General features: G+C 34.3%; 3 protein-coding genes across 8 annotated transcripts; 1 reads left to right on the top strand and 2 right to left on the bottom strand.

Annotated features, from left to right (window-relative positions):
• Nucleotides 1-326: 326 nt before the first annotated feature.
• On the bottom strand, nt 327-8477 carry LOC113501081 (centrosomin). 6 transcript variants are annotated; one of them, XM_026882089.1, is made up of 13 exons: nt 8269-8477; nt 8113-8182; nt 4196-4248; nt 3852-3991; nt 3650-3769; nt 3394-3474; nt 3253-3311; nt 3140-3176; nt 2625-2732; nt 2346-2497; nt 2189-2260; nt 1006-2084; nt 327-933 (listed from the first exon to the last, which is right to left on the bottom strand). In XM_026882089.1, exons 2-13 carry the CDS (start codon nt 8142-8144, stop codon nt 740-742), a joined length of 2127 nt encoding a protein of 708 aa, XP_026737890.1. In that variant the 5' UTR covers nt 8145-8182; nt 8269-8477; the 3' UTR covers nt 327-739. The 6 variants fall into 6 exon arrangements, with proteins under 6 accessions (XP_026737890.1, XP_026737889.1, XP_026737888.1 ...); XM_026882088.1 differs by having other exon boundaries at nt 8273-8477; XM_026882087.1 differs by having other exon boundaries at nt 8113-8477.
• A 253-nt stretch (nt 8478-8730) lies between these two features.
• LOC113501086 (28S ribosomal protein S18b, mitochondrial) lies at nt 8731-9579 on the top strand. The gene is made up of 2 exons (XM_026882096.1): nt 8731-9217; nt 9370-9579. The coding sequence occupies exons 1-2, from the start codon at nt 8816-8818 to the stop codon at nt 9523-9525; spliced, it is 558 nt and encodes a 185-aa protein (XP_026737897.1). The 5' UTR covers nt 8731-8815; the 3' UTR covers nt 9526-9579.
• LOC113501082 (suppressor APC domain-containing protein 2) lies at nt 9516-13913 on the bottom strand. The gene is made up of 3 exons (XM_026882092.1): nt 12332-13913; nt 10366-10587; nt 9516-10014 (listed from the first exon to the last, which is right to left on the bottom strand). The coding sequence occupies exons 1-3, from the start codon at nt 13304-13306 to the stop codon at nt 9901-9903; spliced, it is 1311 nt and encodes a 436-aa protein (XP_026737893.1). The 5' UTR covers nt 13307-13913; the 3' UTR covers nt 9516-9900.
• Nucleotides 13914-14238: the final 325 nt, after the last annotated feature.

Genomic DNA, 14238 nt, shown 5'->3' with positions numbered 1-14238 from the left:
GTGCGGTGGGAGGAAATTGCAAGCCGGAGACATAACTTAATATGGCATCATAATACTTTATTTGATAATAAGCCTACATTTTATGGCAATCACAGTGATTTATTTAGGCTAAAATAATACATTAATTTGGTCGTCAAGATTTGGTGATCATTTACTAAATTTGGTGGTCGAATACAATTCAAAGTGGAGTCGTGTCTAAAATAGCTGGTACTATTATATTTTTAGACTTTATTTTTCTGGTGTTAAGTAGATATTTTTGGTTACAAAACTAAGGGTATCAAAGCATTTTATGGTGGTCATTATATTTATCCCCAATGAAAATCAACTGAAGTCAGATTAGATTTTTATTCAAATTAATATTATTATTAGACATAATAGTAAACCAAAATCGGTAAATAATTTACACAACTAAAAATGAAAAAATAATACACATTTCAGCTTATAGGACCAAAACGTAATTCTAATCACAGGGATGATGGTTGTAGGAATGACTACAATAATATTAACTTACTAGAATGCTTAATTTAGTTTTATATTACAAATAGTTTAGTTTTTTAGTAGCAGCACCAAACAGAGATTATAAAGATCTCTGAAGATTGAATTGTTCGAATAAAGTCCATGAATCGCTTCGGAATATATTTCTTTCATTATGTAACTTCCCTATACTTCAAAGGACAACAAACTTGGTGACATTCATAATTCATTCACTAACACACCATCATTTGGGCTTATTTAGTAATTAATTTGGATTTTCAAACTGGTCACGAGCTTTGCGTAACACTCCTTGAGTCTTATGAATCTCTCTACAGATGGCGCGCTGAACGCTTCTCTTGCGCATGTTGGCTGCATTTAATTGCATTAAAGTTTCTGCAAGTGTTGCTTTGGTCCTGGCCAGCTTCTGCTTCAGAGTAACATTTTCCTCATATAATGATCCTGTAACAAAGGAAGGCAGGTTAATAAGCGTCCAAATGTATATAAATGATAAAAATCTGTAATTTATCTTACGTGGAGATAATGCGACGGCATCGTTTTGTTCTAAACTTGATAATCGATCACTATCGATACCTTGATCAGGCGACGTAGGCCGGTCTTCTTCGGAATGAAGACCTTCGTGAACAATAGCTATTTTGTTATTGGCGTCCAGAGCCATTTTGCGTGTGACTTCTATTTCAAGTTGAGAATTCGCGTCTAGTGCATTCGATAACTTTTCTCTCGTCTCTTCTAGTTCTCGTTCAATACGTAGTCTGTCATGTTGAGCTCGAGCTCGCTCTAGCGCGGCTTGCGAGGCTTGAACTGTAGCTTCATCTGCAGCGCGTCTCAAAGAACGCTCTGTTTCCATGAATGTCGCTTCCAACTCTTGCCTCTCCGTACGCAATCGTTCAGCCGTTTGAGTGGAATCTAATAGCTTTTGCTCTACATCTTTAACACGGTTTTCAAGAGTGACTACTGTAGTCTTTAGTGTTTCTATAGTTTTATTAGCTTCAATCAAATTCTCCTGTTCAGACAGTAAAGTTTCTTTTAATTCGTTATTTTCAGTTATCAGATCATTTATTTGTTCCTTTGAAAACTCGAGTTTACTATTTAAGTCATTATTTTCTAATTCCAAATGTTCGCTTCGTTTCGAGATATGGTTCAGTTCCTCAAGTAAGGCTTCGTTGGAAAGCTTGTTGTCTTCTGAGCGGGAACCATAGGAAACTCGAGCACGTCTTGAGCGGAGTTTATTGTTGTCTGAACTTGATTCGTGTAACCCGACGCCAGTGTCGCACAAGCCAACACGAGCCAAGGAAACGTTTCTGTCTGGCTCCGACCAGCATTCAGACTCTGATATTATATCAGCTTGTGGGAAGTGTTTCATGAGAGATTTCTTATGTACTGAGTACCTGTTGTCATCACTGATAACATGGTGTCCAAACATCATGGTCAAATCTTCCATTCTCAATGATTGTGATATATCAAGATTACTCTCATCCATTGTAAATTCTTCTGGTGCCATAGACTCATCTAACTCCAAACCTACAGGTAGAGCGAGGCTTTGCTCTAAGATGCTTTCGGCCAGTTTCTTCTTATCCTCACCGAGAACGCACCTGTTAATAGAAAATAACTTGAAATAAGGAAATAAACTTAACAAAAGTACAATTTAAAAACCTGAATCGACTTTTCATCAATACTTAACCATTAGAATACTCACTTGTGTGATAGCAACTTATCGAGAAAGTAGGCTAATCCCTGAAGGCGCCGCGTCAGTAGTTGTTGGAGATTCCTAAAATTTACATAATCATATTACAGTTATAATGTTGGCAACAAATAAACAAGTATTTTAATTTAATTGATTATTATTGCTTTACCCAGCATCGACGTTTTGAACTTTCTCGAAATGTTTCTGCAAATCTCTGACTTTGTTTTCTAAATCCTTGATGTGTTCATCTTTACATTTCAAAATCTCTTCGTATTTTTCCAATTGTGAGTCGCTCACGTGCGCATACACTAATTCTTTGTCCTGAAAAAAGAAGCATTAGTAATAAAAAGAGTATTCTTGTTTTTTGTATTATTTTTTTCTTTGAACAAACAAAATTTTAAACTTTAGACTTAAGTTCTATTCTGTAAAGATGGTAAAATTGGCTCACCAATTTAACTTTCTTGATTTCCTTATCTTGTTGTTGAATTTTCTTCATACAGCCTTTAATCATTTGTAAGGCTTTTTTGTTTTCTCTGCGAAGCTTCATCAATTCATCCTAGAACAAAAACAAAATTTATATATATACTAGCTGACCCAGCAAACGTTGTTTTGCCGAATATTTTTTTTTTCTAGTTGCATGATTTTTATTGACACATTATAAAAAAATAAAAAAGACAATTTCGTCCAAAAAATATTTTTTTTTTTAGTGTGAGCAACTCTGATCGTTTAGGGGTATGAAAAATAGATGTTAGTCGATTCTCAGACCTACTGAATACGCATATAAAATTTGGAAAAAATCGGTTAAGTCGTTTCGGAGGAGTACGGTAACTAACATCGTGACACGGGAATTTTATATATTAGATATCTCTTCTTATGTTATCCTCTAATATGTACAAGGAATAGGTCTCGAACCTTGAACCACAGAACATCTTGACTTAATTATTATATCTAAAACAAACTTACCAAATCGTCATTATTCACCGTCACAGCCAGATAATCACTGGAAAAATACAAACACAATAAATATTTTCGGTACTAATAAGTTTTTATTTCATTCATTGTAGAAGCTTACTTACCCAGCTGATTCAGATTCTGCACATGTGTCATCAACAGTCATCTCTTTTTTCTCGGGGTCCTAAAACATTTATGTTTCAAGTAAAGTTGTGTTCTCAAGTTACATAAGCCAAAGCAATAATATGATATAACATTCGATCTACCTGATCATGTGTCGTGATTTCTTTCTTAACTGTATTACTATTATTTATCGATATTTCTACACTATCAGTTGATATTGAGCCCTGTGAAAAAAAAAGAAGAACATAATAATAAAAATCGAAGCACTAAGGTGCCGCTTCTATCTATGATTAGCAATCCTCTTGTAGGTGTATATGGTATGGTTTATATCGGAGTAGTCTTCGCACGGCGATAAGTCCGATAGAGGTTTTCAGAAGAAAGATTTGTCTTCTCCATTACCTGTTGTTCAAGAACATCAATAGCCTCAGCAGCTGCAGCAAGCAGTTCTTGTTTATCAGATAGTTGCCTTCTAAGTTCTTCTACTTCCACTTGAAGTCTCACATTGTGTTCCAATAAGCCCTAAAATGATAAAAACAATGTTTTTTCAGTACAGTACATTTATTTAGTACCTAAATGTCTGTATCGTCTGTTGAATTCTTACCTGTACAGCTGGTGGGGAACCACTGCCCAACTTCTCTTCTAGAAAATATATCCTCAGTTTAAGATGAAAATTTTCTTTCCTCAATCCATTTAATTGTTCCTCGTATTGTTTCATGCTAACACCGCTTGCATTAGTGACATCTGGAATAATGAATTTAATAAAGTCTCTTTAATTAATTGATGTTTGATACTTTCATTTATTATTGCTTCTATTAGTGTTTAATTATTAATAAAGAAGTAATGAGGTTCACTAGCGATAGAATGCAACGGTGGCGACATCTTGTAGATAAAGAAAAGCTAGGAAGGAGTGCACCCAACTACGCTTATTTCGTAAATTGAACGTACCGTGTCCTTCCGCTGCAGGTAACGCCATTTCTTGCAGTTTTCGCGGACTAGTGCTGGAAATAAAAATCTATATTATCCTTCGGTACTTAAGCAACTAGCCCTTGTGTAAACAGCGTGCTTTATTAAACACATGTATAAATATTGCAGTGAAGAATAATATGGTAACCATTTTTATAGTTAAAATTGACAATTTAACTTAAACTTTAAATTGACAAAACCGGTAACTTAATAAAATCAAAAGAGACTAAACTAGTAGAGTTAGATGTAACTAGCGGCGCTGGCTCGATTTCGCGATTGCGTATCACATTTAAAGGATTCAAAGAAAGTTGCCTCATATGAGCCTGTTGCCTCATTGGATACTTCTGATCGCAAGCAGGTAGCTCTAGCAACCTAAGATTGTCACTCTCTTGAGCAACATCCCTGATCAATCAATATCGGATGTGTATCGGTTCTTAGATGGATAGATTTCGATGGCGTGCAGTTTGGGAGGCATATAATATGCAGTATTGTACGAATATGGGCTGATGATGATGATGATGCAAGTTTTATATATTATGTTTCCTAAACGTGTTACAAAATCAAATAATTATAAATGACAGCAAAAGTCATTACGACGCGCATTATGGTTCGCATACGGAACATTAACGGCGAACCAATACAATATTTTTTCTTTTCTATTTGTCTACAGATGCAGGATACTAGGCACAAAAAACTATTGAGTGAATCTGTGTTAGTATTTTTTCCCATAAGTCTCGCAGCATTCAGATTCACAGACAACTACTCATTAGGGAATATAAAAAAAAAATACAACGTGGTACCGCCGTTGAGTCTCTCATTCTACGACGGTACAGATGTAAACAAAACTCATGTAGTTCATTAAACATGTTATGGTGATGCTTTTATGTCATTCAATTAAGCGATAAATTTCGTTGGTTACCTATGTACCACAATAAAGAATTTTGTATTTGTATATTAACTCGGAAAATGCAGAGGATGTAGCCTAAATTTAGGCCATATTAAAAGTTCTCTTAAATTAAATGCAATGTAAAAGTTGTCTATTTTACTATCACAAATGTTAATTACGTTATTTTTTGCTTGTTCGTTATCTTGCTTGTTTAAGGGTAAAATCTATCAAATACGGTACAGCAAAATAACATACAGTAGAGAAATATACCATATGAATGTATCTTAAAGGTAAACTAAGTCACTGCACTGGTAACATTCTGATATTATTATCAGTGAACTCATTATACACAAATATATCAGGAACCAACCAAACAAATTTACCATTCCATAAATACACTACCTACTGTCATAGTTAACAGTGTTCATGTAAATTTATAGGTACTCCTTACCTGAAAGGAGATGATATCCCCGAGCTCTGTTTAGAATTATGCATCCTCGGTAATGTTGCCATTGTTTCCGAATTTCTAATTATATAACTACACAATAATATTAAAGGCACATTTCACAAAACAAAAACTTTGATTATAAGCAAACAGCGAAACACGACGACGTACTATGAACTCCACGAGCGACAAACGAATGTAACTTATTTGTGACGAATGTCATTAAAGCAATAGATAAGAGAGTACATAACTAAGCGAATAATACGTGAACAGTTCACGCTAAAACACGAATAAGCATAACAATACACTTAACAAACTTGTAAATAAACAATGGCGTAATTAGTAAATGACTGCAAAGATTTGACGCGGTTCACGATAGGTTACTGAATTTAGGACGGGATATGAAACTTCGTCTAGGATTCGGGAGCGATCGCAAAACATCGTGAGTAGTGGTGGGAGATACGCAGATAGCCAGCATTTTGGTACATATTGTATGCGGGAATAGGGAACGAGACGACAGGGATGCTGCGCTGTTAGACAGAGACAACAGGAGGCGAAGGCGGATACTGTGGACTGCACAACATACAGAAATAGAAGTGGCGGCGCGGGGCGCCATTAAGTATGCTCTGAGTCTGTTCCAAATTTTCGATTTATGCTTTACTTCCTGCATACGCGTTAACTATCAATAGAAGACAATCTGACATTGCTTTAATGTACATTTTATTTATTTATTTCCCCTGAATCACTAAATATAAAAAAATACAATTATAGTAGGATTTATTGTACTTTACATATACCTATGCTTGATTACTACAGATTAACAATTAGAAACATGTAGCCAGGTCCTCAACATTCAAAAGTAGGACAATAATTTTCTTCTATTAACTAAATTAGCGGAGACAGCGTGACCTAAAACCTTTAGCAGTAGAAGAACTCGGAGAGTATTCTATAGCCTATGCAAAAACCAGGCATATGTATCTTTCTTTTTTCTCACAAATAATTTAATTTCGGATTAAATTTTGTGTTGTTTGTTGCTCGTTTTTTTTTTTTGTCATTTTATATCCTACAAATATTGTAATCGTAATTTAATTCGAAAATCTGCAACATCATAGGTACTTTAAAACCGTTTTAGAAACCGCGCGTTATAACAATAAACTTATTCTAAAGCAACAACCACCATGGCAAATTTTATCATTTTGGTCCAGGTGTTGCAGTGTACCAATGAACAACAACTCATTTTTCACCTTTATAATAGAAATATTAAAATGTTTCCGACATTACGTTAGTCAACAAGGGCTACAATAAATTAATGTATTTGTCACTAAGACAGTCACATTTCAGTTCAGTGTAGATTAATACCTTAGTTAGCAAGACTATTTTATCTTCCTATTTGCTTATATAAATACTAATTTTGGAGCATCTTTTATCTGCCAAAATTTTATTTTTAGATAGTAGTTTGTTATTGTAGATACCACTTAACATAATATAAATGAATAGTTTATTTTAAAGAAAAATTTAAGATTTTTTTAACTTGCTAATGAAGGCTTAGCTAGTTTTTAATCATTTATTTTGGAAATAAATGCTGTATTGTACCTCCACAAACCAGTAAATAATGCTTAATTTGAGTAAGTACTTAATTATATGCCACAATTATTCACTCAAATTTTCTCTACAATGTCAACTATATTGCATATCTGATATTTTGATTAATGAAAAAGAATAAATGATGATATGAGGTTTTAAAAACATCCAAACTCACACTAAATCTGCGTAAGATAAAGTAAAGATATTAAAGAATAAAAATAAAAGTGATTTCTGACATTTATAATTCTAATTTATTCAAAACAATATATTTACTTTCAGCTATGAAAAAAGGCTGTAAAAATATATATTAATAAATAGCATTTAAGTATAAAAAGCACAAACTTTTTCATGAATAAATATATTATTAAGCATTTTGGGATAAGTTCTTGTTCAATTCCTTTTTAAATTCATCCATTGACACTAATAATTTGTGATAAACCAGATGAAAGATATGAAAAATGCTAGTAAAAATGTATGTAAATGTAATTGAATTGCCATTCACCTAGGCAGTGTTTACCCTTCTCAATATTCTTATTGTGATTATTGACATTAGACAAAAACCAATGTTATTGGCATCTGGTGTTTTGATTGTTCTCAGACTATGTTATTAATAAAAATAATAGATTCATTTAAATAGAGTGCTATACTATATAATGGAAACTTATTGTCACCATTTACATTAGCTTGTATTACATGAGCAGACATGGTATTATAAAATAATGCATAGTTCTTAAAGTTAGTTAGTGACACATAATGCTGCGTAGTTTCTCCATTTATTTAATGATTTGGTCATACATGCAGGCAGGAACTTTAGTATTATTGCATTTCGAATGCAAGTCGTCGATTTCGGTAGCGATAAATTAAGGAAGACTCTCTCTCGTATCAGAGGTCAAGACAAATTTGCGGTCGCTGAGCCAACGAAGTAAATTAAGAAAGAAATCTGTTATGCGTGAGTTGAAAGACATTGTTTTGATAGATACTCACATAAGGACAATGTCGGCAGGTAACTCCGCCATCTCACTATTTAGATCCTTGATATTTTCGAAGTTCAGCACTACAACAAACCAAACATAATAGTTTATGTTCTATTTAAACTCATAATTACTGAGTTGACCCGATCAGTCAATTTATATTGCTTACCTACCTCAGGTACCAAAAAATACTTTTGAGTAGCGACAACCAGAGTCGAACTAAGTAATTATCCTGTTCCAGCGAACATTGATACAATGCGCAATAAATTAATGCACTAGACAAAAGTTCACTGATTTTACATAATACACAACTTCCTTCTCAATTTTTAAACTTATGTCTAAGAAAACGTTTGAAAACGGTCGCGGTTTGTCTATTGTTGGGTTCACAGATAAGATAATCACTAGCTCGCTTATTATTTTTACGTAGTAGAATATAATGTCCTTAGATAGGTAATGTCTTTGTTTTTACCACTCTTCTCTTTGGAAATTAGCTTTAAACTTTTACAAGAGCATGATGAATACTGAGAAATGAGATTATTTTTAAAATGATGAGCATATTGCAAAAAGTTTTCACGCGATACTACCACATATACTACTAACGTCTGTGGTGGTGGAGTTTGATGTTGACATTATTGACATTTGTCACACAAATATTTTGAGGTTATGAGTGCTTAAGTTTCGAGTAAAACCTGAGTTATTAATTATTGAATATCGTTATGGCACTCAGCTATAACATTTTCCCGTTAATGAGAAGAGCGGTTTTGTCTGATTTTAGGACATGCCTTCGTTTTTATTCTGATCAAACTGAAGAAACTGGTGAAGAACAGAAACCAATTGATCCTTCTAAGGACAGAACCAAAATTATCCCTGTTGAGACTAGCATCAGATATATGCAAAGCAAAGCTTATCAGCAAACATACGGTGAAAATACCATATGGGCTCTGTATCGCCGTAACCACAAAGGAGGTTTTGCACCTCGAAAAACCAGGAAGTCTTGTGTTCGAAACGGCATCATTTCTACGGGGAACCCTTGTCCTATTTGTCGGGATGAGTATTTAGTGCTGGATCACAGGAACACTAAACTGCTTGAACAATTTATATCAGAATACACTGGACAGGTATATTAACTTGTTTCATCTAAACACAATATTACATGAATCTTTATTATTTTGTTATCATTTTATCTGTGTTTTGCAAGCTATTTCCATACATCACTAGAAAAATTAATGTGTTATAAATAATAATGTTATATAACACAATTTTTTTTCAGGTATTAGATGCTTTCAAAACTGGACTGTGCCAAAAACAACATAAGCAATTGCTTGTAGCCATAGAAAGAGCATGGGACCATGGCTACCTCACCTATGATGTACCATTCAGGGAATATGATTACTCATTATACAATAAAAACACCACTTCTGTGTAAATTCAATATAATATCTTAGATCTTAGTTACATAAATATAGAAACACAAAGTAAATATAGCTCTTTGATTGCACAATTATTTATATATTTAGGAAGCCCTGAAATTTTATTATTATGGCACTATAGTTATTGTAAATATAATACTTACAAGATCATAAAATATATGGCCATCAAGAACATAATATTATGATTATAATACTAAAAAGAGTTATCCAAAGAAATTTTTCAATTATGTTGCAAATTGATTTCTAACACGGATGCCAAAATTATGGTGGCTAAATTAATTATTATGACATAATAATTATTATTCTCTTTAGTTTTTGTCATACATTATAGTAACAAAACAACAAGATATTAGAAAAATCAATTACAATCTTCATGTGAAGGTGTCAATTAATTTTGATCTGTTCCTTTGTAGTAGTAGTTCTCTAATAAGTGCTGATTTTTCTCTCTCCAAAACTGTAATTCTTTCATTCTTTCTGTTGACTTCCTGAAACAATAATACAAAATAAAAAATTAGAATTCAAACATAAAATAGTATATTCAAATATTATATCCACGAAAAAGATACGTAAGTTTATAGACCAGATATTTGTAAAAATCTAAATAACTTGCTGTAGTGGCTTCACTTTAGCATTCGTTACTACGACCGAGCAGACCGATTTTTACGTAAACCTTCGTGATTGCCGTAATATCAATTTCTTGTATTTTTTTACGTAAAAGTGCCCATCGGCTTATGCCAGTCGCTGCAACTACGATTACAAAAGTTTAAGCACAATTGCACTTATGGCCTTGATCGTACATATGGATAATAATATATTAGGTAACTGGTTTTACTGACCTCGGCAAGCATACGGTTTTGAGATCTAAGTACAGATGCGTTATTCGGAGTGGCTGTAGTTCCCGTTGTTGATAGCGATGCCGCAGGTAGCGCCAAGTTCATATGAAGCGAAAGCTGACCATGACGCCAACCGGCTGCCAACGCCCCTAGTTGACGGTTAAGTTCCAAAACTCTAGCTTTCAGTAGTTCCAGTCTTTCCTGGTGTGCCTCACTCCATGGCTCCTAGAAAATTATTACAAATTAATGTGATAAATATGATTATGATTTGTAAAGCTAGTTCACAGAGGTAAATATTAGTGTAATATCACAGAATATACTATGCAGTACTCATAGCTCACAGTAAAAATTGGTTTAAATATTCAGTCATTTAAAAATATATATAGCTAGCGTGGCTTCAAGTGAAGGCCTATAAATAAGTAGATTTATTGTACTAAGTAAGTACCTACTTATAAGGCTTCATTCACACTACAAATCGATAGGTACTCAAAAATTTATGTCACAACACTCATACGTTAGCCAAAAGATTTGGTTTTCTTTAGCCTATTTCTTCGGAACCCGCGAATCCAACTTGCACTTGACCCATTGACAATACCTATATAAGGTACCCAGTATGTAGGACTAGGAACTAATAGTTACCCAAGGATTTAAATAAGTCTGAATAAGTTTTATTTATTATTCCTGACTCAACTGCCATATCAACGCCACTCTATTGTATATTGGATAAGCCTACATTCCACATTATTTTATCTCGTGACATGAATATGTAGGTACTTAGGTATATCACTGCATTGTTATGCTTAGGCTGAGAATAGCTGTTAGGTAGGTATTACACATTCCTGGTTATTACTACGCGTCTACGCATGAAAGCAAATAACCCTTACTTAATCTGTATGGCGCAAAATCGCCTTACAAAATCTCAATATCAATAAGTGCTATCTTAAGAATAAGCCAAGTCTAATCTAGGAATCCGTCACCAATAAAGTTTCGCCTCGTTTCATGAAATACAAAAGAAATAAAAAACTCGGCAGGTGCCAGTCAGACTCATGACTTGACTATATTGAAGTCTCGCTATTTCGTGAATGGTTTTCAACAAGATAAAGCTTTTCTTTTTACCTTGAGTTTCTGAATACCTTCTAAAAACAGGCTGAATATTCGTAACGTAATCTGGAATCTATACTCAAGACTATTTCATTACCTATACAAAAAAGTAGTTTGACCATGAACCGAGAACTTGTGGCCGTTGGTACGTAGGTATTTGTCTAGTTAGACATTCTTGATACATACTTAGCCAAAGTTATAGGTAGATTTGCGAAATATTTAAATGTAGGTTATGAATTTAATGTTATAAATATGTTTCATATGAGGCCTCTTTTAAAAATGCATGAAATAATCACTTATCGAAGTACCTATCTAGTCAAGTTTAAATAAATACATAGTTTTTCACGTACCTAAGGCGAAAAAGAAATTATAAGTTCATTTCTGCCTAAGAAAGTAAGTATAAATATTGTAAAACAAAAACTGTTTTTTTTTTTCATCCCTTTTTAGTGAAAGACTTCAGTACCTAGTCCGTGAACTAACCAAGGTCGACGAGGAGACGTCAAAAAGTCAGTACCTACCTAAATAAAGTTTATTTTGTAATTTACCAAAATCAAATTAAAAGGAACTGAGATTACAAATATGGAACAAAAAGAGGAATGATACGTCACGGTCTCAAAAATAAAAGAATAAAAAAGAGTCGCGCAAAGTATGCTTTTAAGCAAGGGATAACATCGCGAAAACATCTACGATACCTTTAGCACTAACAAGTTTTGCTTTGATTTTAGTCAAAGACTAGTTGCGGCTTGATAAGCTACAAGTTATTGTTGATTTATGAAAAAAAAAAAACAAAAAAAGAACCAAAAGGTAACAACCTAAGTACCTATATAATGTAACTAAAAATGAACAGTTAATACAGTAATTTGCTCACCACATAAGCACCCATACGTCCTGCGTATCGCATTTTTTCTTGAACCTCTGCTAATTGCTTTAAATACCATTCTCGAGCTTCCTCCACTGCGGACAATCCCTTCAATAACACATCTTTTTCTTGTTCTATCTGCTTCATCCGTTTCAAAAGATTATAGTCCACACCATTGTGTAGAGTGTGGCGACGAGGTTCACGGCGCCTAGAGATTCGCCTCATTTGCGACTGCGTTTCGTTGGCTGACCTACCATCACCTAGGCCTCTGCTTTGCTCTTCAACTGCTCGAGAAATTTCTTCAAAATCAATTTTGTCGACCGATATTTCTTCACTGTCAAACACAGTTTCCTCCTCGGATTTGTAGCTAGATTTGGTTTCATTTCTCTCAGTGGTCTGTTTTTCTAATCTAGGCGGTTTTGGGGGGCCATAAACTCTTCGTGAAGCATCATGCTTTGATATCGATACTGTAACTTGATGACGAGGCTCCTGAATTAATCCATCTTTTCGTCCAATTAGTTGAGGCATACTTATGGTCCTGTGCTGAGAGGAACTTTCAGAGCTTTTTAAAACCATCCAATTATGCTCTATATTTGGCGAATCGTTTACGTCCAGCAAAGGTGCAGAAGGTGGTCGGTGTGTTTGAGAACCTATTTGAGCATGTAATACTATATTGTCCACATCGTCGTTAAATCTATCATCTTTGCCTGATGAACTTTCAACTTGATTACGCAACAGGCAAATTTTTAATCCCGTACAAAACCTTTCGAATGTCAGCAAACCGTCATGAGAAGCGACCTTCTGTAGGCTCTCTATCACGCCACGGGGCAAACCTCTAGTACGATCATCCCGCCAACGGTTTTCAATATCCGTAACTTTGACATAGCCAGTGTGTTTGTCATCCATAATATCAAATAAAGTTCTCATTGCCGAAACAAATTGTTTTGGTAAGGATTCCATGTTTCTCAAAGGTGCACGATTCATTATAATACTTCGTGTATAACCATTTATGTAGGTATTCAAGCACAAGTAGTATATATTCCTCAACTTAATGGAAATATTTCCACAGTTTCAATTATTGTTTTTACATAAAATCACAAAACAACTGGTAGACTCCGGTGCAAATAACAACACTTTTTTTAAATGATGGACTATCTACCTATCTTAAAGTATTGTAAAGTTATATAAACATTTTTTTCTGTTTACATCACAACTCAAACGAAGCAGATGCTTCAAATAGGAAATGTTCACATTAAGTAGCGCACGAAACACTAACGATTGTCGTGTGGTCACACGAGGACAAAAATCTGACCGTTTGTCAAACGGTATGTGTATGGTGGGCGAACCAATCGGCCGCTGAGAGGGAATTCGCGAGAGATAATAGCCTATGAGTGCGAGCAGGAGAACCGGTCAAACGACATTTCGGGCACTTCGGCATCGGCCAGGCAGGTAGGCCGGCCGCGGCGTAGGACAGCACATATGGTAGGGTCTATTTTATTTATACCTAATAAATTATGAAGGGATATGTGCTGCTCTGCAGTATACCTACTTTACCCATAGCAAGACTTCTAGTTTAGTGTTTATGTAAGTTATAAACCTACTAGCTCACCTTATTTAAGTAAGAACCATTCTAGATATTCAGTAGTTCCTACATCAAAAACCTACACCTGTGGCAACATCAAACTGAAAAAAAACATGAACTATTTGCGATAGAATCAATAAATCAGTGAGAAGGATCTGGATCATTTTAATTTTACCGCCAGGCGCCAGTGAAACTGTCCTAACGGATAATTCGGAATTTGTTTTTTTTAAATGGTATGTCGTTTTTTGTTGCCAGTCAATCAAAATAGGTCATCGAAGTAAGTTTGTGTCATTTGTATGAAATTGTTGAAAACGCGTAAAAAATATTGTCATCG

This window comes from Trichoplusia ni, chromosome 15, assembly GCF_003590095.1.
Source record: "Trichoplusia ni isolate ovarian cell line Hi5 chromosome 15, tn1, whole genome shotgun sequence".
NCBI classification, from domain to species: Eukaryota; Metazoa; Arthropoda; class Insecta; order Lepidoptera; family Noctuidae; genus Trichoplusia; species Trichoplusia ni.
Note: the sequence above shows the minus strand (reverse complement) of the source record. Positions and strands in the feature narration are given on the sequence as shown.